The sequence below is a fragment of the Rattus rattus genome, chromosome 1 (genome assembly GCF_011064425.1).
Source record: "Rattus rattus isolate New Zealand chromosome 1, Rrattus_CSIRO_v1, whole genome shotgun sequence".
In the NCBI taxonomy this organism is placed as follows: domain Eukaryota; kingdom Metazoa; phylum Chordata; class Mammalia; order Rodentia; family Muridae; genus Rattus; species Rattus rattus.
In genome coordinates this window covers 150,703,459-150,730,585 of record NC_046154.1, presented here as the reverse complement: position 1 = coordinate 150,730,585, position 27,127 = coordinate 150,703,459, and the positions used below count along the sequence as shown (strand labels likewise).

General features: G+C 41.3%; 1 protein-coding gene across 2 annotated transcripts in view; it reads left to right on the top strand.

The window, feature by feature from the left end:
* Stau2 (staufen double-stranded RNA binding protein 2) overlaps positions 1-27,127 on the top strand; it is a 236,411-nt gene that overhangs the window by 87,299 nt on the left and 121,985 nt on the right. For both annotated transcript variants that reach the window (XM_032906953.1, XM_032906946.1), the window contains exons 6-11: positions 2,654-2,813; positions 4,798-4,905; positions 7,373-7,585; positions 14,156-14,293; positions 18,866-18,997; positions 22,870-22,930. In XM_032906953.1, the coding sequence (XP_032762844.1) occupies positions 2,654-2,813; positions 4,798-4,905; positions 7,373-7,585; positions 14,156-14,293; positions 18,866-18,997; positions 22,870-22,930 (812 nt within the window). The remainder of the gene's footprint in view (positions 1-2,653; positions 2,814-4,797; positions 4,906-7,372; positions 7,586-14,155; positions 14,294-18,865; positions 18,998-22,869; positions 22,931-27,127) is intronic.

Genomic DNA, 27,127 nt, shown 5'->3' with positions numbered 1-27,127 from the left:
TCTTCTAAAGCTCTAAGGTGATTCTTGAACCATTTCTTAGATTTCCTAGGCAGTTCTTGTTTAATACGATCTTTATTTCTAAAACTCACATAGAATTAGGGACTACCCAACTACAGGCACTGTCTGTCCCTTCTTGAGGCTTTTCTCAGCTGCTGTCAGAGCCTCTTCCTCTGTCCTTCTCCTTCAATGTGCCCTCAGCATAGGATATGGTCTTCCAAAACATGGTTTAGATGACACCCTTTTCTGCTCAAAATGCTATCCATTTCTCTTAGGATAGAAGTGAGATCTTTAAAGTGATTTTTAGGGAAGGCCTGCAGAATCTGGTTACCTCTGTGCCTTGGCTTTCCTCACCCCCACAGGTCTAGCTCGATGGGCCCCTGAATGACTTGAGTTTGTCTCTTGGTCTCTGCACTTGGTGTTCTGTGTATCTCCCTCAAGTGCACCAGCCTGGATCCCTGCATGGCTTGGTCCTTACTTAGTTCAGGTCTTTACAAAGTTGCCATTTTCTCAGTGAGACCTTCCTTGGCTACCTTATCTAGACAGCTCCTGATACTTCTGAACCCACCCTCTCATTTAGACATTTCTCTCTCAGTAGGTGTTCTCCATACATTTCTTACTGTTTGTCTTCCCTACTGTATTGTTTGGAGTTTTTTTTTGAACAGTGTCCTGTCATAAAAGACATTCTAGGTAACTGTCGAGTTGATAGATTTTTATCGTGTAACCTAGTCATTGAGATTTCCTTTAGATGTGCTCTTTCTCCTCTCAGCCTCTTATCCCCTCAGCTGCACGGCTCTGGTTTCCTACTCACGCTCTGCTCAGTTTCCTTAAAACCATGAGTGTATCTTGTTATGCTATTTCTGATGCAGTCTAGAAATGATACAATTGAGGTGTATGGCTCTGGCTTGTTTCCTCTGCCAGAGCTGGAAGACAGGAGACTCTGAAGTTCAACAGGTGGCAGCCGACAGATCTCAGGCACCACATTCAGAATTAGCAGTTCAGAAAGGTGTTTCCTTCGTGAGCAAGCATACAAGTGTAGCTGACACACAGAGAAAAGACCCAATTCAGAACCAAGTGGGACTCAGGAAGATGAAGCACCCAGTTTCTCTCCGAAGAAGAAAGCCTCTCTACTCCGGGGTTGGTCAGTTTGAAGGAAGCTGTTGTTGATTACCCCAGAACTGTGTGTGACCTGAGCAGGCTTTGACTTATTGAGCCAGTCCATCAGCAGAGGCCTGCTGGTGGGAGACAGAAGCCTACAGAGCCTTTATTTAAGCTACCAGGCTTTTGTTTTAACTCAGGAGACGGAGGTAGAAGCTGGCCATCTTGAAAATTGGCCACTGTTATTCCCTAGCCTGGCCCGTCTTCCCCCTGTCTGCTTATCAGGGAATCTATTCCTGGTCTCAAACCTCCTGTGAGAGAATTAACTTACATACTGCTCAGCACCACATCAGGAATGTGCATTGAACTGTGGTGAGAAGCCAGAATTACAGGTTAGTCTATTCATTGTAAAAAACGGCATAGAGATTCCTCGAAAACAGCAATGTCAAAACCAGTGAAACATGTCAGACCTAGAAACAGAACTAACACATGACCCAGCAGGCTCCCCACTGGAACTGATCTTGAAGAGACATCTACATTCACGTGCTTACTCATGGTCATCACGATTTGGAATCAGCCTAAGTGTCCGCCAATGGACAGAGAGCTAAAAATAAATATGAATAGCAATGAGCGTTACTCAGCCATAAAAAGGGTGAAACTGTCTCACGTGCAGCAGCAGGTGTGGAGCTGGGACACAGAAATAAAAGTACTACATGTTCTTACGTACACTCGGAAGCTAATCATTTGATCTTAAGAAATGTAGAGAGTGGAACAGTAGTTACAAATTCTGAAAAGGGTGTTGGTGAAGAGAGTTGGGTTGAAGGAATGATGTATATATTCTATGTACTATAGCAGAAAAACTGTGCGAAACAAAAGTTAAGTCAGTATTTCAAAGGGAACATTTTGAATGTTCCCAGCACACAGAAATGGTCCACTTCTGAGGTTCAGGTGTACCTCAGAACATATGCCGGTTGCCCTACTCTGATCATTGTGCACCGTATACATGATGAAATGTCATTGCCTTCTGTAATATGGATAGCTGCTATGGCCAGCTCGAAATAAGCAGATCTTAATAACTAGCATGGATTCTTTAGTTTTGTTCTGTCAATGTGATGTCCTTGTTACTTTGTGTCATAAGCTATCTTTCTGCCCTAATACTGCCGTTATTTATGGCAAGCCCAGTAATGGACATGTACGTGGGGCCACCTATGGGGAGCTTCTGCAATGGCTCCCTGTTCTTAAATAGCAAACTAGTCCATTCTCATCTATCATAACTGATTAAAGCTTCATTAGAAAAGCTTCTATAGGGAGATACTTTTTACTGTATTAATTTTAGTTTAATATATTTTTGTGGAATTCAGTGCACACGATTATGTATAGATATATTGACTCGCGTTTTACCTTAGAAATATATCTATAAGGTTAAATTTTTATTACAGTTGGTAAGAGATGCAGTACACTACAGTTGCTCACATTTTATGGAATAATCTTTAAGTGGTTATACGTAGCTACAGACTGCTTCTGAGCTATCACTAATGCTGGTATCCTCTTTTTGTAGGTATCATTGCCCAATACCCAAGATCTTTTATGTTCAGTTGACTGTAGGAAATAATGAATTCTTTGGCGAAGGGAAGACTCGGCAAGCTGCCAGACACAATGCTGCCATGAAAGCTCTTCAAGCCCTACAGAATGAGCCAATTCCAGAAAAGTCTCCTCAGGTGTGGTGCTGATGCGTGTGGCGGTCTCACTCCTGTGCTACCTCAGGGAGGGCTCTGAGCAGACAGTAAAGTAATCGTGTAAGAAAAGAAATTATCTGTTCAGCTAGGAAGGGTCGTGGCAGTTTGCTCTCAGGTGCCTGTCAGTATGCTGGACGCATACGTTCCTGCTGGGAAGACCCCGCCCACCTGTGCAGCTCACGTGCCAGGAAACATGGGACTGTGGATATGTGTGTAAGGATGGAGGGCGACCGTGGATATGTGTGTAAAGGTGGAGGGCGACTGTGGATATGTGTGTAAAGGTGGAGGGCGACTGTGGATATGTGTGTAAAGGTGGAGGGCGACTGTGGATATGTGTGTAAAGGTGGAGGGCGACCGTGGATATGTGTGTAAAGGTGGAGGCGACCGTGGATATGTGTGTAAAGGTGGAGGGCGACCGTGGATATGTGTGTAAAGGTGGAGGGCGACCGTGGATATGTGTGTAAAGGTGGAGGGCGACCGTGGATATGTGTGTAAAGGTGGAGGGCGACCGTGGATATGTGTGTAAAGGTGGAGGGCGACCGTGGATATGTGTGTAAAGGTGGAGGTCGACCGTGGATATGTGTGTAAAGGTGGAGGGCGACCGTGGATATGTGTGTAAAGGTGGAGGGCGACCGTGGATATGTGTGTAAAGATGGAGGGTGACATTCACTAGCTCACATTTAATGCACGTGTACTGCACATAAACTACATTGTGTTAACTGGAGATCAAGGAACGTAGGCAGACACCACAGCATATGTTAGCAGTGCAGGGAATCATTAAAGCAGCCTCATGCTTTACTCCCCAGTGAGCCACATCCCCAGCCAGAGGATAAGGAATGTAAAGAGGAAAAGATCATTTGAGAATTTGGCAGCCTACTTTAGTTTGCAAATCAAAATGTTAAGGCCATTCTTGGGTGATTTTACCCATTCTTTTTTTTTTTTAAAGATTTATTTAATTTATATAAGTACACCGTCACTGTCTTCTACTACAGATGGTTTTGAGCCACCATGTGGTTGCTGGGACTTGAACTCAGGACCTCTGGAAGAGCAGTCAGTGCTCTTAACCTCTGAGCCATCGCTCCTGCCCCAGATTTTTCCCATTCTTAAGACTGCATCTGCTTTCTCCATTGAACTTCAATAATATTTCTAGTCCAGGCATTTCCTATGTATAGTCAGTGTCTTAATCTTTTCTGCCTAAGTCATTCAAACTTATACTTCAGCCTCCTAGATTATCCGTTCTCCAAACTATATAGTCTTCTTTGTTTGAATTTTTTTATAGTGGTGGACACATGTTTTGTGCTGGTGCGTGTTCACTGCAACTATTAACCACTTCTAATTAGACATAAGCTTCTTGATAACAAGAATTGTCCCTTTCTTTTCTTTTCTTCTTTTTTTTAAAAAAAGATTTATTTTATTATATGTGAGTACACTGTAGCTGTCTTCAGACACACCAGAAAAGGGCATCGGATCCCATTACAGATGGTTGTGAGCCACCATGTGGTTGCTGGGAATTGAACTTAGGACCTCTGGAAGAGCAGATTGGTACTCTTAACCACTGAGCCATCTCTCCAGCCCCCATCCCTTTATTTTCTTGTCACACGTGCCTTGTTCAACCCTCCAAGTCGTGAGTAACTGGCACAGCTCTGACTCTTGGTTTGCGTTCTGTACTGTGTATTATGTAAACTCATGGGTCACGTTAGAATTGCCGTGGAAAGGGAGGCAGGACACAACTCTAAAGTAAGGAGTAGAAGATCTTCAAACTCAGTGTTTGCTGCTTCTACTTCAAACAAAACAGAACCCAAAAGCCTAGCAACATAGCCCTTGACCTTGAGAGTTCCAGGAGACTCCACGGCCCATGGCCACCTCTGCTATTTCAGCTGACTGCGGAACAGTCTGAGTGTTGTGATATCTGGCCCCAGCACTATCCTAGTATTTTTGGTTTTTGTTTGTTTGTTTTTTTACTTAGAATGGTGAATCAGGAAAAGAAATGGATGACGATAAAGATGCAAATAAATCTGAAATAAGCTTAGTGTTTGAAATTGCGCTGAAGAGAAATATGCCCGTCAGTTTTGAGGTATGTGATCATGTACTTTTCTTGGTCATTTAAACAAGTTAGAGGTGTACCAGACTCTTGCAGGAGTGCACATGCTTCTTGTATTGAAATCCATTGCCAGGAAGTGATTCATGCCTCAGAGAAATGGAAATGGCTGTAATGTTATAAGTATTATGGGTCTCCTTGTCTTTCTTTTTTTCATGACTTTTCAGTTTTGACAATTTGTTTTCTAACCATAATTTCTGTTAATCTATAGGATTCTGTGTTTTATATTTATCATTAATTTGATCTTATTTAATTCATGTTGTAAGTCAAACTAGTATTTTGTGATACCATGCTAACATTCAATTCCTTTTAATTGTATGGAAGTCAAAACATGTTAACTTGTTTTGGGGGAGACGCTGGGGGTTGTACCTGGGAGTTTGCCACGTGCTAAGTACAAACTGATATCCTGCTTTCTACATCTAAATATGTGCAAACTAAATATTTATAAAAGTATATGAAATTTTTTAAAAGAAAAAACTTAAAAATAACTTTATCTGCCTTCCATAGTAAGAGGTCACCAGCTGTGAAGGCCATCCATAGAAAGTGGGAAGATGGAGGCAGTAAGCCCAGGCTGTGGGAGGCTCTCCTGAGTCCCTACTCGTTTACTCTTGCATTGTGCTGCTTATCGAAGGGAACGCCAGATGGAGAAACTGCTTTCTTCTTGAACACAACTCTGACAAGTCAGATACTTGACTTCTTGCCCCATAGCAGGTTGAAAGTAGCCATTGAGGAAGGCAGGGAGAGAAAGTACGTGACAACAGACCGATTACAAGAAATCACTGGGGAACCTTGTGACGCCTCTCACACCCTTGAAACTCATGGGTGTGGAGTAGAAGTCAGGGAAGTGCTCTGCTTGGGGTTGGGGATTTGGCTCAGTGGTAGAGCGCTTGCCTAGGAAGTGCAAGGTCCTGGGTTCAATCCCAGCCCCGAAAAAAAAAAAAAAAAAAAAAAAAAAAAAAAAAAAGAAGTGCTCTGCTTATCTGCGGGTTATGTCAGAGTATTGGATGCTCGCACTGATGATCTAGCATGAACACTAAAAGGCTAAACATAGTTTCCCCCTGTTGGTTCCCTAAATCCCGTTCTGTGTGTGTGAGGTTCTATTTCTATTGGGAGGTCCCTCACACATGAACCAGAGGCCTTTCTCTACCTTACTCTTTGGGGAAAGGTCTCACACTGAACTCAGAGCTCATCTAGACTGGCTGGCCAATGACTGTCACAGGCACCTCACTCCATGTCACCCTGTGGAGGTTTACAGATATGTGTAGCCGTGCCTGGTTCTTACGTGGATGAAGGGATCTGAACCCAGGTCCTCATTGCTTCTGCAGCAGTCACGTCACTGTCCTTCTAGACCATTTCCCTAGCCCAGGAAATTACATTTGTAACTGACATAGGCTTGTGTGCCAGAGTGTGAAAATAAACAGTTGATGTTTAAATTGGTGAATTTAAGTTACCTGGAAAGTATACTTAAACTAACTTTTGATTCCATTGATGTAGAGTTATTGAGGTACTGTATTTGTTTAATTCCTATTCCTAATTGGACGCTAGTAGTAGAAAAAAGTTTCAATATAATATTAAGTGGTAAACCAAAGGCTGTGTGTTCCGTAGGTCAGAATTTTAAAGGAAACTTGCATTTTGAGTATTCAGGACATGGCATCTATCTTTGCTCTACAAGCTGATATAATTTAAATGTAAGAACACATTGAATAGTTAGGAATACTCCTGGCTAAAGTTTCCATAGTTCTCGACACTGAAAACCTGCATATTTTCATGGTCTGTCAGCATGCCATCTAGATCACATCACCAGGATCCCTCAGAGTCTGACTCCCCTTGTGAGAACAACCTTCCAGGTCTCTAACAAGAGATCATTTTTCATCTTTTTCCTGTTCTTGAAAATCTTCCACAGGAGGATGCTTTATAACTCAACTGTGTTTGAAATATGTAACATGTAAACACAGATAAAAATACTGCAGTTTTTCTGCTCCATTATGATCTTAAAGAATCCTAATCATATATGTGGTCCTATAAGATGGACCGTTGTATGAAAGACTTCATCTTTGAAATGATAAAGCATCATCTTTGACTTCTGGTGTCTCGCCCTCATGGGGACAGCATTAGATGTGTATGTAGCAATGTTATTTTTTCTCTAGGTGGCGTGTCTAACCAATTGGCATGTTCTGTGCTCTTAGCTTTGTGTTCTGTAAGACATGGGTGGCGACCATGACTGACTATAAATTACATGTTAGGATTTCTTTCACCATTAGTTAATTTAGAATCAGAAATATTTTACATTAATGTAACTGATTTCATACCTTCAAAATAGCTGTCTTAAAGAGATACTATAATTTTGGCATAGTTTTCCAGATTAGTTGGAGAGGCTTTCAAGATTCATGCTGTTAAATACAAATGCTGGCATGTTGATTAATATTTTGCTTGCATTTAATAGGTTATTAAAGAAAGTGGACCACCACATATGAAGAGTTTTGTTACCCGGGTGTCAGTGGGAGAATTTTCTGCAGAAGGAGAGGGAAATAGCAAAAAACTCTCCAAGAAGCGTGCAGCAACCACTGTCTTACAGGAGCTTAAAAAACTCCCACCTCTTCCTGTGGTAGAGAAGCCAAAACTATTTTTTAAAAAACGCCCTAAAACAATAATAAAGGTAAGCATATTCTTGTGACTACCCATTTATTTTACTTAATTACTGTAGTGATAGACCACAACATGGTATTTGTGGTCAATATAGATCACATATGTGATTGATTTCCTGTAAGATAATAATAGAGCAGAAAAATTGTATAACATTTTAATATACTTATTTACATTTATGTATATTTATATAATTTAAATATTACAAACCCCACTGAGTTAGAGTTGCCTTGGGTTTCTAGTTAGTAACAGGCTACAGAGCCTCACAGCCTAGTAACAGTTGTTACACCAGACAGCCTGTGTGTAGCAAAGCTATATCTGTGTGAGTACACACGTATCATGGAATGACATTCTCTCAGAGTGACTCCATTGTTAAGTGACACATGACTATAGTATACTGGCTATAGACTGTTGACACTGGTTTCTTATGGTAGATCCCGCCTTTCCTTTCTGTCTCCCTCTGTTTCTTCCCCCTTTCATCCCTCCAACTGATTTTCTTCCTTGTTTCCTGTTCTAAATCAAGAAGCAGATCCTGTGATGGTAAATCAATGATAATTTTATTTCTTCATATATCTCTGCTTCTTAGCATTCAGTTGTGTCTCCTTGAGTATAATTCACATCATAACTATGTAAAGTAGATGAAATTATCCCTCATTTTAGTTTATTTCATGTGCTTACATGTATGTTTATTTGCACATATGTGGGCAAGTGTATTTCTGTGTCTGTGTATTCAGACCTGAGATATCCTTGATCATTCTCCATGTAGTCTTTGAATCAGAGACTTGCAATTAAATCCAGAGCTTACAAATTCAGCTAGCCACCCTGCTCTGGGAATACCCAATCTTTGCCCATAACATACTAGGATTACGGACAGACCACCATGCCACTAGACACTTTTGTGGGTGACACAGACCTGAACTGCAGTCCTCATACCTGGGAGGCAAGCATTTTACCCTCTGAGCTTTTCTTCCAGCCCCTTTGCCTCATTTTCTAAGTAAGGCTTTACAAAGAATGCCCAGATGACTTGCTTATTTCTATTTGGCCATCTTGTGGAGGAATATGAACTCCTCCTGTCCACCATTTCATAGTAGCAGCGGCTGTGCTGGCTGCACTGCAGTTTCTTAGGACACTATGAACTGTAATAGGGCACAGGATGATAGCATATAATGTCACTATCAGGAAGGACAGCAGCAGCAAGTGGAAACCTTAAAGTACCCTATGTGCCTGACTTTGCCAATTCTGTGTCTGCCTTGCCATGCTTAATCTTTAGGGGAGACCTCTGAGGCCAACATGAATTTTGTTTTTCATTCATTACCCCCACCTTCCCTACAGAGGAAGAATCCAGAACACACAGCCTTTCAAGGTGTTATAACCATTTCTTTTATTGGGTCATATTTTATTTACATTAAAAAGGTTAAAAAAAGCAAAGTTGGGAGTGACTGACTTGGTGTTTAGTACAGTGTCCAGTGCTCAGTGTGGACGACAGGAGTGGAAGTGGAGCTTTGCACAGCTAAAGTAAACCTCAAACCGCTGCACTTCAGTTCCTGGCCCAGCGCACTCGCCACACACAGGCACAGTGAACTGTGAGTCGATAATCAGCAGTGAGTTCCTCTGTTTGAATTGTGCACTGGCACACTTTGTCTATTTTTCAGATTTTCACCTTTGCCTCTGCTTTACATGGAAATACATACAGGCATGAATAACTACATGATCTTTTTAGTGAAAATTTTGTTTTCCTTAGAAGAAAATGAAAATCGTGCCTTCCCTGGAATAGCATCTCACGTCATATGTAATGTAGAGATAAATGGTAGACATAAGTAGCACGTGGATGCACTGAGGATGGGCTGGAACGGTTCTGAAGAAGAGTGATGTGTTCTCACGTGTTCTAAGCTCCTGGCCAGGCAGCGCGGGGTGGGGGCCGTTACTAGTGCAGCCTTTGTAGTCAGTTTTGAACATGACGTCCTGGCCTGAGCAAGTTGCATAGCATTGACATGTGTTGTCATGCTTAAGTGTGGACAATACTGGTACTCACTGCATAAGAGTAAGTCTTCACCGAAGCATGCACCGAGTGCATGAGTAATTGTAAAATATTTTAAAATTACTTATGTATTAATCACTCAGATATTAAGGTGGCATATTACTTGCCTACTCTAGTCACTGTCTAGTCACATGAATGTCACACAATTTATCAAAAAACCTCTCTATATAAAGTCTCTAGCTTTTCTATGAAGAACAGTGCTTTATATCAAAATGGTCATGTAAGATTGATCATGATATCTATTAAATTCAGCCCAATCTTAATAAACTGAGAGTATTAAGTTGTTAAGCTCGACAAGATACATACATTTCTAAAATGGTATATTCTTCTAATTGCTGTGTTAACTATCTATAGCCACTGAAAAACCGTTGTTAAAATGTTACCTCCCAGCACCTAGAGAGAGGAAACAGTGCTTTTAGTATATAAGTATGTTATTCTGGAATGTTCTGTCCACCATTCACATCTCCATTTGAACTGGATTCTTCAGAGATGGCTTCTCCAGGCCTCTCCTGCACTGGATAACCACCCCTGCATTTTGTTTTTTCATGCATACATCACAGTTAGAATTACTTGTGCTATGTTTGTCTTATGTAAAATAAAGCTTGGAGATTGTCTAAAATGAAGGCTGTTTTGAGAAAGGGACGTTCCTGTAATGAGCTGCAATCTAGATGACTTTAAATGTAATTATGTTGTAGGCCAATGCATAGTTTGTCTGGAATATTATATTGAGTTTTTATTATTTTCCTTATGTATTTATGTATCTTTCTCATCTGGGATACATGATTCCTTATGTTCTGTAGAGAAGTAAAGATGTCTGTGATGAGTTACCTTCATTCTACTTAAAGTGATAAAAACCGTCACATTGTCATCTTATCCCTAGCATTTTTGTGATGTGCCATGCTGCTGCACAGGATAGGCATTTGTGTTTGAGGAACACATGTTTTCACACCAGAGCCGGGTTTCAGATCCAGTTGTTTGTCCACTGGAAACTGATTAATGTGAACGAACTTCTTTGGAATATAAAGATTTATGGGCCACCATTTTAATATGTACAGCTTATCAGATAAGCTTTTATTTGTTCTTTAATGTAATTGTCTTCTGTCAGATAAGATTTCAAAGGAGCCTCTCCAACACTGGAGATAACATTTTCTGGACACAACTATTTGTTTATAAGACTGTCCTTACTGGCTTTTAGGATAATCTGAAACTTGATATTTAAGGAATAACAGATCTGACAAGGCCATAGTACTTAATTTCAAACAAGGGACGAAGTCAAGCCACTAATAATCTTCTCTCAGATTTCTCACTTCACCTAGGTTTTACTTGTGCATGTGGTCGATTGCCACTGAAATCCGTGTCAATCATAGTTCTTTGGGACACAGAGGCATTCTTAGAAGAGCCTGAGATTTATCAGCAATGAACATTATAGAAAGTCTCTCATTGGAAATACAGATTTATTTAAGCATCTTCATGTGTGTGGTGGCAACTTCTAAGTGCCAGGGTTCACCCATAGCTTCTTCTTAACCATTTTATGAGATTCTCACTGTCATCATTTTCTTTATTTTTGAGGCTATGATGTAATTGTCCCATTTCCTCCTCCCCTTTCGTCTCTCCAGACCCTCCCTTATCCTCCTCCTGCTCTCAGGCCCTCTCTTCAGTAATTGCTCTGCTTCCCCATCTCAGCAGGCCTCAGGAGCACGCCTGTCCTTCTCGTGTGGGGTTGAGGCCTCATGGTCTCCCCGTCCACTCGCCCATCTGTCGATGTCGTCCTTGTTCAGCTCCTATTTAGGCAGTCATATTAGTGAGACTTTACAGACGGTGCCTCTGACATTGCTAGGAGACACAGTCTCACAGCAAACTCCCTCCTTCCTGCAGTGCTCCCTGAGCCTTGAACACATGAGTGGTTTCATAGATCTGGGTCTGGTCTCCACAGCTCTGCCTGTTCACTGGTTGTGGTCTTCTGTAAAAGTCTCCATCTGCTGCAGAGAGAAGTACCCTGGAGGAGGGGTGAGACGACACTTACTGGGTATAAGGACAAATACTTAGCATGTAGTTAGGGATTGTGCTGATTCATAAATCAATAAAGTGTTGGCTTTATTTTCTTGTCCAAGATCCGTGACTTCCCTAACTCTGGCTGGCTGGGTTTCCAGTAACAGGCATGATTTCTCTCCTGCTGAGCAGGTTCTTAGGTCCAGTGAGAGTTGTTGGTTACCTCCAAGCGTGTGGGCCACGACTGCCCCCTCAGCATTATTGGATCATTGATGTGGTTCATGGGCATAGAGCTGGGTAGGAGAATTGTTGCTTGTCACCCTCTGGAAGCTTGCATGATGCCTTCTGGTTACTATAAAAGCTGGTCCTCCGGGAGGAGGCATTCAGGTCCCTTCCTGCTCAGGGGCCTCTAAACCCTGTGTCTGCAATGCATGTTGGTGTCAACAGAAATAGGAACTTAACTTCCACCCCTGGTTGGCAACCAAAGGCAATATCAGTAGTCCGTAACATTTTGGGAGTCTCTTTGACAACCCTGACCAACAGCTCCAAAGAGGGCTGCTCCTGCCTAATATTGGGGGTTTTGTTAGGTGATCTTTGGCTCACGGAAGGAGCACTGTCAGCCTACAGGTGAAAATTTCATTTAACCTATATATTTATTTGTACATGGATTTGCATGTGTTGTTGTCGTTTCAGTTAATAGTATGATTTCTTAGGACTTTTAAAGACATTCTTGCTGTTAATTTACTCTTCCTTCTGCATTTAACTCCTTCCCAGTCCCTAATTAGAGCCCCCTTCCTTTTCTGCATCTGGTCACTTGTTCTCTGTACATGACCCTTTATAACTGATTAGATCTGCAAGTACCTTAGCAAGAGCTAACCATTTCCACTGCTCTCATGTCCAGCCTAACCATTGCATTGTGCAGTTTACAATCTCTTTTAAAAACATGTTTTGTGTTTGTATGTGTACATACGTGGAGGTCGGAGGATAACCTACAGGGTTCTGTTGTTCTTTTCCCTACCCCCTTGGTGATTGAACTCAGGGCATCCCTCCCGTTTGGGCAGCAAGCACCTTACCCCTGAGCCATCGCGCTGGCTCTCAAGTTTGCAGTCTTTCTTCTTTTCCTAGTTTCTCCTTTACACCTAGTGTTGTGCTCAGTTCAGTCTTTAGAGAAATGATTCCCAAGTTGTCTCTGTGTTCTCAATCATGTGTTCCACATTATTGCTTAATAACTCACAGCTACCTCTCGTCCAGGGCCCACAATTGTCATGCCATGTTCTGTTGTGTCTCTCTAATCTTTCACAGTGTGCACCAACTATCTGGCAGTGAGATTCCTTTTCCTCAGTACAATCATCAGATCCTCTTGATACCTTCCTTAAACATCTCTAGAGAGCTCCTTCTAGCTCTCGCTATCCCTTCTGCTGTCTTTCTAACTAGTGTGGTGAAATGGACTTCATAGTTTGGGCTACTCAGGGCTCCTTTTAGTTCAGGATTTCAAGGTCAGCTTGGGTAACGTAATGAGCTCACCCTCTTATACTCCCCCTTGTCTCAAACAAGCTTCTGTTATGCCCCTCTGGTCTTAGTTGGGGTTTCGGTCGCTATGATGAAACACCACAATCAAAAGCAACTTGAGGAGGAAAGGGTTTATTAGACTTAGGATTCCACTCACAGCTCGTCATCAAACGAAGTCAGGACAGGAACTCAAGCAGGGCAGGAACTTGGAACAAGGAGCTGATGCAGAGGCCATGGAGGGGTGCTGCTTACTGGCTTGCTCATCATGACTTGCTCAGTCTGTTTTCTTGTAGAACCTAGGAGCACCAGTCCAGGATGGCATCACCCACAGTGGGCTGGGCCTCCCACTTCAATCACTAGTCAAGAAAACGCCCCACAGCGGTGCCTGCAGCTGGATTTTACGAAGGCATTTTCTTTATTGAGGCTCCCTTCTTCTGATGATTTTGGTTTGTGTCAGTTGACAAAAACCTATTCAGCACTTCTTACCTTTTAGGGCTGTGAGACTTCTCAAATTTCCCAAGCTGGTGGGTATATAATCATGTTTCACCATGGTTTTAATATGCATTTGCTAAGTTCTAATGAGGTTGACTAGTCGTTTTCCCACTTGCATTCTTGTGATACATCTATTCATCACTTTTAATCTGTCTTCTTTCTCTTAATGCATTTTAGGAGTTTCTAAAGGTATGTTTTGAAGACTGAATCCATCTTTTTAAAGTCACGTGTTGCAAGTATCTGTTCACAGCTCCTGTCATACCCAGTGCTGTTTCTGTTTTCTGTCAGATTTGTGAAGAGCGGCCGTGGAGCAGCACTGAGGAGATACACAGTTTTTAAAGCGTAGACATTTACCTTATCTCTGTCTCTGCAGCCCGATCCCATGGAAGCCTAAATGTTGGGTCCATTTTACAGATTTCTGTTAAAAATCTTTCTCATGACTGGTTTATCTTTTTCAGTCAGTTTTGCTAGGCTGGGGATGTCTTGGAGAACTGCTGCTTTTTCCAGGGTCTAAGTTTTGCAATCAAAATTGTGAAATTTTTCTTATGTTTACAGGCTGGACCCGAGTATGGTCAAGGAATGAACCCCATTAGCCGCCTGGCTCAAATCCAGCAGGCCAGAAAGGAAAAGGAGCCTGACTACGTTTTACTTTCAGAACGCGGAATGCCTCGCCGTCGAGAGTTTGTAATGCAGGTATCTTAAGCTTCGGAGTAAATGTTTGTGAAATCAGTGAAAAGACTGAGGGATTCTCAGGGTGGCACAGTGATGTGGTGAAGGCAGACGGGTTCTTGGAAGGTTTGTAGCGTTTACACTGAGAAGCATTCATTTCTCTTGGGCTCACCTATCTACTTGGTGGAAGCATGCTGGTGTCAAGGACATGTTAGATGGGCAGTCTAAGGTTTGGAAGGGCCTGTGAGTTCACAGGGGTTATTTACCACAGCTTATCATTTGATGTCTGCCTCTTAACTCTTCATGTTGCAACTTACAGCCAGGACGAGTAAGTCATTATGATCAGAGACGAAGGGGGTTAGAAACAAAATAAGGGTAGATACAGGCTATGGAGATGAGCCAAGGGCATAAGGTTATGGGACGCTGGGAAGTTAGAGCTCCCATCCTGGCCAGCTGACCCTGGTGGGAACTGAGGGAGAGACCTATCGTTTTTTGTGCAGCCAAGAAACTTGAAGGCTGGTTGTTCTGTGTGAGCTAGGAGTGAGCCCTAACACCCAGACTGCCCAGTTCTTTTCAGGCCTGGCCAGACACATCTGTGTTTGTCAGTTCAAGCCGCAGACGGGGAGCAACCTGGGCTCTAATTTTTATTAAGAAATGCATCCAGGGCTCATGAAATGGCTTAAATGGTTAAGAGCCTGTACTCTTCTTATAGAGACCCCCAAGCCCAGTTCTTAATACTTCATAATGTTGCAGCAGGCAGTTCAGAGCCGCCTGTGACTTCAGCTCCAGAGGGTGGAGGGCCTCAGACACCTCTGGTCTCTTTGGGCACCTACACTTCCTCTAGTCACATACATACAGAAAGGCACAAAATACAGACATGAGCACACTTAAAATAAATCTTTAACCAGATGTTGAAAGGTACGAAGGAAACAGTATAACAGTTCTCCATGCAAGTACGACCTTTGCCACGGTGGACTCAGCTGGGACTTCTCACTTTTCTCTCTGGATTTCTTTCTCCCTGTATAGAAAATTTAAAGCTAACTTCTAACTTTGTTGTTTCAGACTTACCTAGTACATAGCTCTGAAAATTACAATCTTTTTCTTACAGTGATATTCATGAGAAGAATCTAATAACCAGGCTATACTTTATTATTTTCGAACTTTAACAGTTTTCTATGGTGAAAGAACGTTTTTATAGACCAACCCGAGGATCTTCGCTTTCAAACAATATAGATAACATCAACAATTGTCTATTAAGTGTTGAACTGTGTATTAGATATCTCAACATCCAAACATAGAACCTTGAATTAATCATTCACACATAAGCTAAGCTTTGCATTCCTGTGTGCATGTGATGCCAGGTATTGGTAAATAGTGGGACTGCCATAAACATTTCCTATGTAGTTGCCGCTCTCCTTTTTGAGATGCTTCTGTTAGAATTGCTAAGTTACGATGTAGTGATAGCAAACCACTGCTGGAAAACCCAAGGTTAAAGCTAGGAATTCTCCTGTGTCTAGACATTGGGACCAAGAGCGCTGTGCTAGCCTTTCCATGAAGTAGAATATAGTAATGTTTTCGATTCTTAGTTCTTAAGAATTCAAGAATCTATTTTGTTAATTTGAAAGGTTGAAATTACAGAATGTTTTGTTCAAGGCAAAAACTTGACCATCTGACCATCTACAGCATAGTAGAGAGCCAGTTTGATCAGACATCAATATTTTTATGTAAAGATTTTACTTGTGGCCTTACAGCATCGGTGAGCTTTGTAGGAAGATGATCCCTGTGTGGTTTGACTTTTATACTCAAATGATCCTTTGAATGATCATAGTGTTTGTTAGCAAGGCGTGAGAATCATTCTAGATCACAACTCAAAGACGACTGAATTAACTACTTACAAAAGAAAGTGTGAGACAGGGGATGGGTGAGGAGGGAAAGTGTGTCTAGGAAACACCTGTTAGGAAGGAAAGCCATCTTTAGAAAGAATCAGAATAGCCAAGTCCTCCAAGGGCAGGAGCCTGGGTCGAAAGGACATCGTGCGTGCGTGCGGAGAGCGTATGTGAGGATAAAGCAGTGGAGGCCGGGGCGTGACAGTGAGGGATGTGGCAGACGGAAGCAGGAAGACGGTCTCCAGCATCTTTGCGGCTGGCGCTGTGGTCTAGGCTTCTGCTTACTTTGGTGAACCTTTTGACACCACCACCTCCAGCCCCCCAAAGACGTGGAGGAGGCTTTCGATGCAGCTGGTCTAATCTCTTCACCAACAATTGTTCCAGAACAGTGTGAGGGCTGGTGAATCTGGGGCACAAGCCAAGCCCTGGGAAAACAGCAGGTATTAGAAGGGCATGGCTGAGGGTGGGAGCGCATCTTCCACGGGCTGTGTCGAGGTCAGGGTCAGGCCGGCACTGATAGGGCGGGGACTGCGTTCACACTGCCGCAAGGACCCACCAGTGTGTTCACTTCTGCAGTGCTTTTCAAGTGCGGCCCACAGAAGCCCAGACCAGCCAGCAGATGGCCTTTCTCACTGGGAAGAGAAGCACTGATAGCTCTCAAAACACTGTACAGCCTTAAACTGTGTGGTAGGTTATGGTAGCTACACAGTGATTCCACAGTGAACGTGTGTGTTCCATGTCTGCGGCAGCTGTCACTCAGGTCATCTACCCAAATTCCTGGGAGTCCATCCCTTTACCAAATGACTTGCATACTTAAGTTCAAGTTTTTATTTGTGTTGTAAATCCTTTGTGTTGTAGATCCTGCTTCTTAAAAGTGATTGATTTACTAAACCTTAAAAGTAGCAATGGAAATAGTAGCGTAGATAAAACTGAAAGTAATGCACAGTCAGTTATACCCAGCTGTGGATGCCATGTCTGTCCTCTAGTACAGAATGGTAGCGACTGCTCAGGTCCCACCTTACTCAGGAAGGTCGGCCTCCCAGTCAGACCCAGAGCTGACTGCAGTGGCTTCCTCACAGACTGCAGCTCTGGGAGTACTTCCTCACACTGCCTTCTGGCTGCAGTGGCTTCCTCACAGACTGCAGCTCTGGGAGTACTTCCTCACACTGCCTTCAAGGCTCAGAGTCTGAGAGTCACCACACCCGTGGACACACCCTATGTAGGTTCTCCGGGATTCAAACACAGATCCTCTCCTGGTGCAGCTAGAGCTCAACTGTCCCTGGGCTCCTGACCATTTTTCACTAGTATCTTTTCGAAAGCAAAAGTAACTTAATATATGCAAATTTATCTGCCCCCTCTTATGTTGCTATATAAAAGTTCAGGTAAGTGAAGAAATATGGTCTTACTCTTCTTTCTCAGAACCAGGCTGTTCTTAGCACTCTCCCCACTATGTAAACCCGAGAATCAGCTTGTCAAGTAGTGTAAGATACATGTGAGATTTTGATAGGAATTCGGTGAACTTGAGACTAGTTTGACACAAAAAAGCATTATAACACCATTGCATGCCACATTGTTCCATTTATTAGTATTTTTAAGGTTCATTTATAATTCCTATGTTTAAAGTGTTTTGTGTGCCTGCAGAAGAGGGCTCTGTACCTCTGGGAGCTAAACTCAGAGTTGTGAGCCGCCATTGGGGCGTTAGTGAGTTAACCTGAGTCCTCTGTAAGAGCACCAATATTTTAATGACACTTGGTAGGTTTCTCCTTGCCTTTCTTCTTTTCAGTTTAGTTTTTGTAATTTTGTTTCTCTTAGTACATGCCTCTATAAAGTAGTCTTGCCCAGAAAGTGTGTATACAACATGGCTCATGTATTATTCAAGTGTGTGTGTGTGTGTGTGTGTGTGTGTGTACATTATGTTTAAATTGCTCATATAAGGTTATGGGAAGTTTTCTGTTCACTAATCAGCTATGATTGATTGAGCATTGTAGTCGATACAGATTTTCTTAATCTCCAAAGCAACAATGACATAGTTGTTGTTATTCCTTCTGTGCTCCTGAGGGGCTTGATGTTGAGGGAGTGGTTAATAATGCTCAGCCTCTTATGCAGAGGGGATCTCAGACTCACTTGAAGACCTTTTATTCACTACACTGTTATACTCAGCCATATATAATAACTCTCTTTAGGAACTATTTAATAGAATGTTTTCTGTACTAGACATCGAACCTAGGGCCTTGTATGTGTTAGGCAAATATTCTACAGTGAGCAGTGTTCCCAGGCCTAATATAAATTCATGTAAATCTTGAACATTTGTTTAAATGACATCAATATGAAACTCCACTTTCTCAGTTTATTACTGGAAATAAAGAGTGCTAAATGTAGGAACAAACCCTGTACTGATATAAACCTTATTTTTATTTGTTTAAATGAGTATGGTTTAAAAAAATCAAAAGGTACAAGGTTTATAAAACAAAAATGTATAAGGAGTTAAAATGTATAAGGCCCCCCTGGAGGAGGGGCCCTTGAGAGGACGGCCACAGACAGTATGAGGACCCATGTGGTCCCATTTCCACTTGTGTGTATAAAATTTACATGAGTGAGACTTTCTCTTTCTGTTCTGTTTTGGACTAACCATGATTTTTAGTTCTGTGCAGTGCTTTATAATGTAAGGGCTTCATTGTTTGCTAATCATGAATTTCTTTAACCTCAATAGGTCAAGGTAGGCAATGAAGTTGCGACTGGAACAGGACCTAATAAAAAGATAGCCAAGAAAAATGCTGCAGAAGCTATGCTGTTACAGCTCGGCTATAAAGCGTCCACTAGCCTTCAGGATCAGCTTGACAAGGTGAGAGTGGGCATTAGTGCGTTGTGCATCCTGACCCAATGTTAACACAACTGGCTTATTCTGATCTCCTCTGCTTTAAAGTTCACTAGGAGTTTCATTTTTATGAGACAGTAGTCTCCATGTTAGATGTTGCTGGTACAAAATAGCATCTACTTATGGGGAGGATTAAGTGTTGGCGTAATGATAATTTTAGGATTAGCAATACTAAAATATTTGTATGACATTCATACCAATACAATATTGCTTAACTTACTGTTTCACGAGTCACTTTTGTCTGTATTTGTGCCTTTAAGAACAGGAACCAATAATTGTCTTTGTTTCTGGAATACAGTGAAAACACTTGCTTAACTCTTTAGGGCAGTAATTATATTAGTCTCTCTATAGACTAATTTTTTTGTTTACTTTAAATTTAAAAGTAAGCTGAAAGACCATTTACTCTTTTCTCAAGACCATGTTCATGGTCCTCTCTTCTGCAGCAGTTAATGACATCATTGGCATGACTCTGTGGGAGAGAGGCCTGGGTTTAGGGTTGGTGACAAAGTGGCTAGAATTGAATTAATTTTATTGTTTTTTACCTACCATTTTTTATCTATGCTTATGTAGAAATTATTTCTACTAAGCATTTTGTTACATAAAAATTTACAATAAAACAGGTATAATAATTACCTTTCTAAAAGTAATTTGGCATTGAGCAGAACCTTCTCACAGGACTCTGTTTCAGAATGGCCTTAGTTTTTGCAGGGGTACATTCTTTATGCTTAGAGGGAGAAACAAGACATCTTCTGATGAACATTTAATCATGCTTTGCTTAATTGAGGGTGCTGTGTTGCAGTAAAAATTTAAAAAGGAACATTTTTTATCAGTTCCTGAAAGCTGGATCTGCTAGCCCCAGATGCTACTCTGTCATTCAGTCCACAAGCCGCCCTCTCCTGCAGTTCTCCGTTAGTTCTCTATTCAGTCTCCCATTAGCCACCCTCTCTGTGCAGTTCCTAGGCAGTAGTTACCATCACACACACACACACACACACACACACACACACACACACACACACACACACCCTCATTCTCCCGGCTCTGCAAATTCTCACTCTGCGCAGGCAACAGAACCAGATCCAACTGCACGTTCCAACTACCTCAACCATTTCTTTCACACACTATGTCCTCTTTAGCCCAGTAAAATCAAAGTTCCAGAAACTTGTAATTTAGCAATTAGATTTACATGTTACATTATCAATCCACAATTTATCTACACAGTAAATTCACTGCTAATTGATAAAAATATAAACTGCCCACCTAGACAAGATAAAAGCAACCTAGTCCCCCTAAATCTGAGCCCTCTTCCTACGTGGCCTCCATCTTGATCTTCCTCCTCCCTCCTCTCTCCCGCCTTGCAAATCTTTGTCCCCACCTCACTCAATCATGTATCACCTTGACATCAACATACAGTGCTATGGTTTGTTCAACGATTTAAAAAATTCATTCATCTATGAAATAGAGATTTCAATTCTGTTTGTTTTTAGCCTGGCTAGTCAATGCCTTTTCTCCTTTAAAAAGTATTTGTAACACAAAACACATGTTTGCATTTTGGTAGATCTTGTTTTAATTTAGCATATTTATGTTGACTTAAAACTGATGAGTAACTTATAAAAGTATGTCATAATGAGCCTCTTTAGAGACATTTATTTATAAATGAAGGAAAACCCAGTATTTCCTTTACTTGAGAAGTTTGTTTGTTTGTTTCTTTTGCATACCTGCTGTATTAGCAAGTATTCTCCAGAGAAACAACCAACCGGATGTGTACACTTGTGCACAAGAAGAGTAAAGTAAAGTGCACAGACTTATGTTAAAGAATGCTCTACATGACTCTGGAGGCTTTGGTAATCTGCAGTCTGTAGGAAGGCCCAGCAGGCTGAAGACTCAGGACACAGGTCCACTTCTAGTCCACAGACCTTCTGCTAGAGAATCCCTTCCTCAGGGAAATTAACCTTGCTGGCAGCAGCAGCTGCTGCTGCTGCTGCTGCTCTAGTTGTTGGCATTGTCAATTGAGTGCATGTTGTCCTCCATATTGTGAAGGGTAATATGCTTACCTAAAGCCCACCAATTTAAATGAGTGGATCACCTCAAATTTCCTCAGAAACACCTCAATTAATGTTTTACCAAATACTTGGACTCTCGCTCATACAACTTGACATATGAAATTAATCATCACACCCACACCCACTAAATGCCAGACACAAGTGGACTGAAACCTGGTCTTTACTCTCAAGGAAGTCAGCCATTAAGTGTTGGGAGTGAGTTGTTCTGATCATGTTACAGAGAGAGAGGGAGGTCAGTTGTCACTGTCTTAATACAAAGTAAATGGCTTAAAGAATTGTTCATTTAAGGCTTAAGCTTAATCTAGTTATGTGCATAAAATGTGTGGAGAATGGATTTGAGCTGAGAGGCTGACAGTAGAGAGGGCAGTCAGAGGCAAGGAGAGTTGTTCAGATGAGCGTCCGAGCAGAGAAACCAGCGCTAGACATAAAGAGAGGAAGGGACACTCCAAGGATATTTTGTATGTGTGTTTGTTAAGATTCATGTACAGGTAATTTGTGTAGTGCATACAGAAGGCAAGAACACCTGCACAAACAGGAACCAGAGAATGACAATGGTATCCAGGCTGAAGAGAGGCCAGAGAGAGAGCAGCAGGTACCCTTAGCCACTGGGCTGCTTCTCTAGCTCAAGCCGTTGTCGTTTTACACCGCTCTTCATCCTACTGTTCCCTTCTTAGTTGGACAATTTGCACTTACTCATCCATCTGTGGTCCTTCCTTGGTGGACCATTGGTGCAGTGAGGTGCGGTGGTTAGGATGCCTGATTAGCCTCTTCACAAGGCTCTGGCTTCAGTGGGTCAGTGCCTGCTACTTCACCCAAGATAAAACAAAAACAGCTGCAAGAAGAAAAACAGAAGACAAAGCAAAACAAAACAAACCCAACCCCTTAAAGTATGGTTACATTCTATTTCTATTACTTGTGAATGACCCCAGGCCACTTCTTTAGAAGGCAAAATGGTCACAACACATTAGATTTTGTGAAAACAATTAGCTCGTTACCAGGTATATTTTGTCTTAAATGTTAGAGTTGTTAGTGGTTAGTACTGTTAGACTACTTTATTGCACAGCAACTTCCGTTTTGCAAGGGCTGTCATTATTAGAATTTCATAGTCAGAGACAGCAGTGATGCCTGGGCGGGTGGTGGGGGCAAATGTGAAGAGGAGAAGATTGTGGCCCAAGGGTATAGGAGCACTAATGGGAGAGTGTGACTGCTTCCTGGTCATGGTAAGCTGCACCTTTGTTTACAGTGTCAACCGTGTTTCACAATTCTTAGTTTTTTGTTTTCCTTCTCTTCTGCAGGTATGTTTCCTTGCCACCTTAAGATGTATAATGAAAAAGACAAAAAAAAATCTTTAAAAATAATATTCTCTAACTTATTTGGTAAAATTATATTTTGGTAATACCCAACAAAATGTTTTTCCAGAGTGGACACAGTAGCATTTCTGTCCTTATTTTGATTTTAGGGTAATGAGGACATTCTTTTACTTTTTGAGTAAAAATTACTGATCGTTTTCTATGTAGTACATATTCTATGTGGTGGTTTTTCTTGATGCCATACATATGTACAAACTTATATTAAAAATGGAAGCAGCTCAGGGTAGCAGGAGAGGTAGACTAGACTCACTGTGGAACAAGGACTGTGTACTGTTCACACTGGGGACTGATGGAGAGGACACACTCAAGAGCCCCAGGGGGATTTTGGCTTTTGCTAAAGTGATCAGTAGGCATTGTTTTAATGCACCCGATTCTGTAGACTGTAACAATTGACTTAACCTTTCAGACCGGGGAAAACAAAGGATGGAGTGGTCCAAAGCCTGGGTTTCCGGAACCAGCGAATAACAGTAAGTTCCTATTTTTTGTGTGATACCCAGTTGGTTGTCGTCACTGGTCATGCCTGGTTCTGTTAGGCTGTGATGCAGTGCTAAGCACAGTGCAGGGAACACCGGAGTGACAGTGTTTGCTGTCCTCAAACTGCTGAGTAGCTGGAAGATTGAGACATAAACACTTGAATCCTTAAGCCACTACAGTATGAGTACTGTTCATCTACATGAGGATAATACTTTAAAAGTTGTCATTTTTTATTTATATAACATTCTTATAAATAATAAAATACAAGTCTAAAAATCTATTATCTTTCAATCAGTTTTTAATAGTTCCTAATCCTTAGTTATAAAACAATTTTCATATAATTATAATATGAAGGGGTTTGGGATTTAGCTCAGGGGTAAAGCATTTTCCAAGCAAGCCCAAGGCCCCGGGTTCGGTCCCCCGCCCCAAAAAAAAAAAAAAAAAAAAAAAAAAAAGAAAATTATAATATGAACTTTTTCTTTTCTTTTTTAAGCCCAGGCCTTTGTGCATAGTAGACAAGTATTCTGTCACTGAGTTTTAGCCTCAAACCTCATTTATACTATTTATACACATTCACACATATATATGGTATATATAACATATATGATTATATCACATTTATAATACAGTATAAAGACAATTGCTATGCTGTTTGTATTGTAACATACATTTTTATATTTTTATATTTTGTTGAATGCTGTTTTTAAGGCTATTAAGTTAATATTAGATTGAAAATATGAAATTTCATGACTTTTTTCCACCTAATAGTCAGACACTTGAAAATCAACTTACTTAAAATGATTATGACTCAAATCTCAAATGCTTTTTCATTGTACATACATATATTTTCCATTTTAAAAAGACATTTTTTAAAATGTATTTATTTTCATTTTATGTGTGTGGACTTTTGCCTGCATATATGTCTGTATACCATGTGCATTCTTGGTGTTGGAAGACATAAGATATTGACTCCTTGGTGCTGGAGTTATAGACAGTTGTGAGCCACCAGATGGGTGCTAAGAATGAAGCCATGGTCCTCTGGAAGAGCAGCCAGTGCTCTTAACCACTGAGCCCTCTCTCCAGCCCTAGACATTTTTCTTCATATCACATGATGAGAGTACTGTTCAGTGGAAGAGCGCTTGTCTGGTATGTACCATGTCCTAGGCTGGATTGCCACCATCTCAGAAACCAAACATCCCTCCCACCTGAAACACATCCATTTTTCAGTGTAAATCAGTGGATCTCAACATTGCCCAGTCTCATCTCCTTTCTAAGCCTCTGTCATTTAAACACTGACAAAGCTTCAATCTGCATATTTTCATAACACAGGGTTTAGTCTTTAATACTGGCAGTTCACCATGTAGTGTAAGCACATGGGAATCAGAAATGATTCTTTTGAAGCCATGCGCATAGAACTGAACTCTTGGACCATCAAAAATAACCTCCTTCAAACAGTGTTGTACTGAGATGATAGTACACCTTGCTTACTCTTCTGGGAACAGTGTAAAGAAATGGGCAGATACATCCTTGGACTGCATATACAGGGGCTCATACATGGACTGAGCTGCAGTCTTGGAGAAGTGGGGTCAGTTCAGGACTCTTGGAGTTTCTGCTTTATTGCTTTGTGTTTGAACATACTTGCTTGAGGATATATGGAGCACTAAGTTGATTGTGGTTGTACGTAAAGCACTCAGCACGTAGCGTCTGTTAGTAAATTTGTAATGAGTGTTCATCTCTATGCCTTTCCCCTGTTTTGCAAAAAGGATATGATGCTGTTTAATTGACTAGAGATTCCATTCTTATACTTTTTATCAGATTTTTTTTTTTTTGCATGTACTTTCTGGCCAAAGAATATATGGGTTATTCTTGATAGTTATGTTTGTCACTGGTAAGTTTTTTTTTTAGAATGTGAACATCGTGTATTTGAATATGAAAGTCGTACAGTTACGAATCTGACACCTGAAACCTGAGAGCACACTGTAAATGACCTGCAAACTGCATTCATTTAATTGATATTTTGGCCCCTTAGAGTTATATGTTTAGTGAGTTTGTTTATTTTTTAAAGATTGGTCATGTTTTAATTTATGTGCATGTGTTCATTTCTGTGAGAAAATGCAATTCATGTATGAGGGTGCCTGGGAAAGCCAGCCTAGGACATCAGATTCCCTGGGATGGAGCTGCAGGCGAGGGCCTGATGTGGGTGCTGGGAACCCACTGCGAGTGTTGGCAGGGACAGCATATGCTCTTAGCTACGGAGCCATTGCTTCAGCCCCCGACTGATTTGTTTATTTTTAATTTTCTGAGGGTTATTGTACATTCTTTGCAAATATAGGAAAAATTACCACGAAAGGACAGTGTGTTTCAGTGGTCAGAAATGTGCAAGGATGCATATTGGTTTTGTTTTACACATAAAAGTAAAAATGATAAAAATGATAAAAGTGTTTGCAGACTTCCTAAAGCTGAACTGCTGAGTACTTGGGATCTTCTCAGGTTAGTAACAGTGAAAGCGGAGATTTGCTAATGAGTGTTCCTCCCCCTACCCACTGGTTAACACTGACCGCTCAGATTAGGTCACTGAGGCCAGTCACTGGTTAACACTGATCAGATTAGGTCACTGAGGCCAGTCACTGGTTAACACTGACCGCTCAGATTAGGTCACTGAGGCCAGTCACTACACTGCCTTGGCACAGGGTTGGCACCTGTGATTGGCCTACAGCCAGGGAACAGCCTCTTAAATATATCAGCAAAAAGGTAGTCTCTGCTCATGAATTGATCACCCAGGTAAGAAATCAATTCTTAAAAATTAACTTTAGGTTTTATGGTAATGTTTTGATTAACATCAACTTAAGTTCTAAGAGGGTTTTTACCCATGTTAGCATTCTTCAGAAACAGGTGTGAACAGGATCTCTGGAGGGTCGTGGGAAGGCAGGCTGCCAGGGCTGACTGTCCCACTGACGTGCCATCCAGCCTGAAGCATGTTGTGTGGAAAGTGCTATGCATCCTGTTGTGTTAGCTGGGATCTTGAAGAGCATCTAAAAGGGAGTGTTGCTGTGTGAAAACACTAAACAGCCCTCATCACTGTTTTCCCTCCCAAATTCTTCATTACTTCAGTTTCTAGTGAATCATTGTTTGGAAAAATAATACAAAATTAACTTGGAACCAAATGTACTAGAATTAATAGCGAGTACAGTACTGGAAAGAGGACATTTTAATCTGGCACATGAGCTAGCACTCAACTATAAGTAGACAAAAATGTTAATGTGCATGTGCATTTAATTGTTGGTGGTGGAAGGTTTTTTAAGATTACCGTCATAAGAAACTGCAACAATTACAACTAAGAAACAGTTGAAGTGATTTTACAAGTGATTGTGCTTGCACAGCCTGGCTCCTCAACTTATGTTCTTGGCTTGATGGCCTGCAGCTTTAAATGTGGACCTAATTTCTGTATGTTGCCTGCTTCCTTCGTTTACTAAACGTTATCAGGAGGCAGGCTGCTCTAAGCGTGTGTTTCACCTTTTGAATGGCTGTCATAATTACCGTAAAGAACAGGAACACATTACTCTGAAATGTGAAATTTGTGTTAAACTTAACATAGGGCAATTTTATGCTTGGCAGACACATAAAAGGCTGGGTTTACAGTTGAGTGACTCATTTTAAAGATCTGATGGCTCATGGAAAGCTCTGTAAAATATTTAGATACAGTTCAGTTGATAATATCCTTTTTGTACTCACATCCATGTTTCTTATTAATACAGAGCTTTACTTAAAAACATGTTCATTGTTTCTTAAGGTGAACTCGGGCTTAATTCTAAATTGGACCAAGCTCAAAGGTATTCTCTGGAATGTGCCAAATCGATCCAACTAAAAGATTATTTTGAGTCATTTTATTACATTTTTGTTTAACCTTTAAAAAAGTTTCCTGTGAAGTATGTGGGTCTTCTTGGCTTGTCAGAGATGACCCAGAATGGCCCATTGGGACAGGATCAAGTTCTGACTGGTCTTTCACTGACTTAAGGAGTTACCTGCTTTTTTTTTTTTTTAAATCAATTTGTCATATGCAGGTTGCACTAAACACAGTGCATTCTGAGGCCAGCAGGCCACACCGTCCTGGTGTGTCCATGTTGGACAAATTGCCAAGCTCTCGTGCCCTGAGCACTGTGTTCAGCGCCTCTGCTTTTCTCTTTCATGAT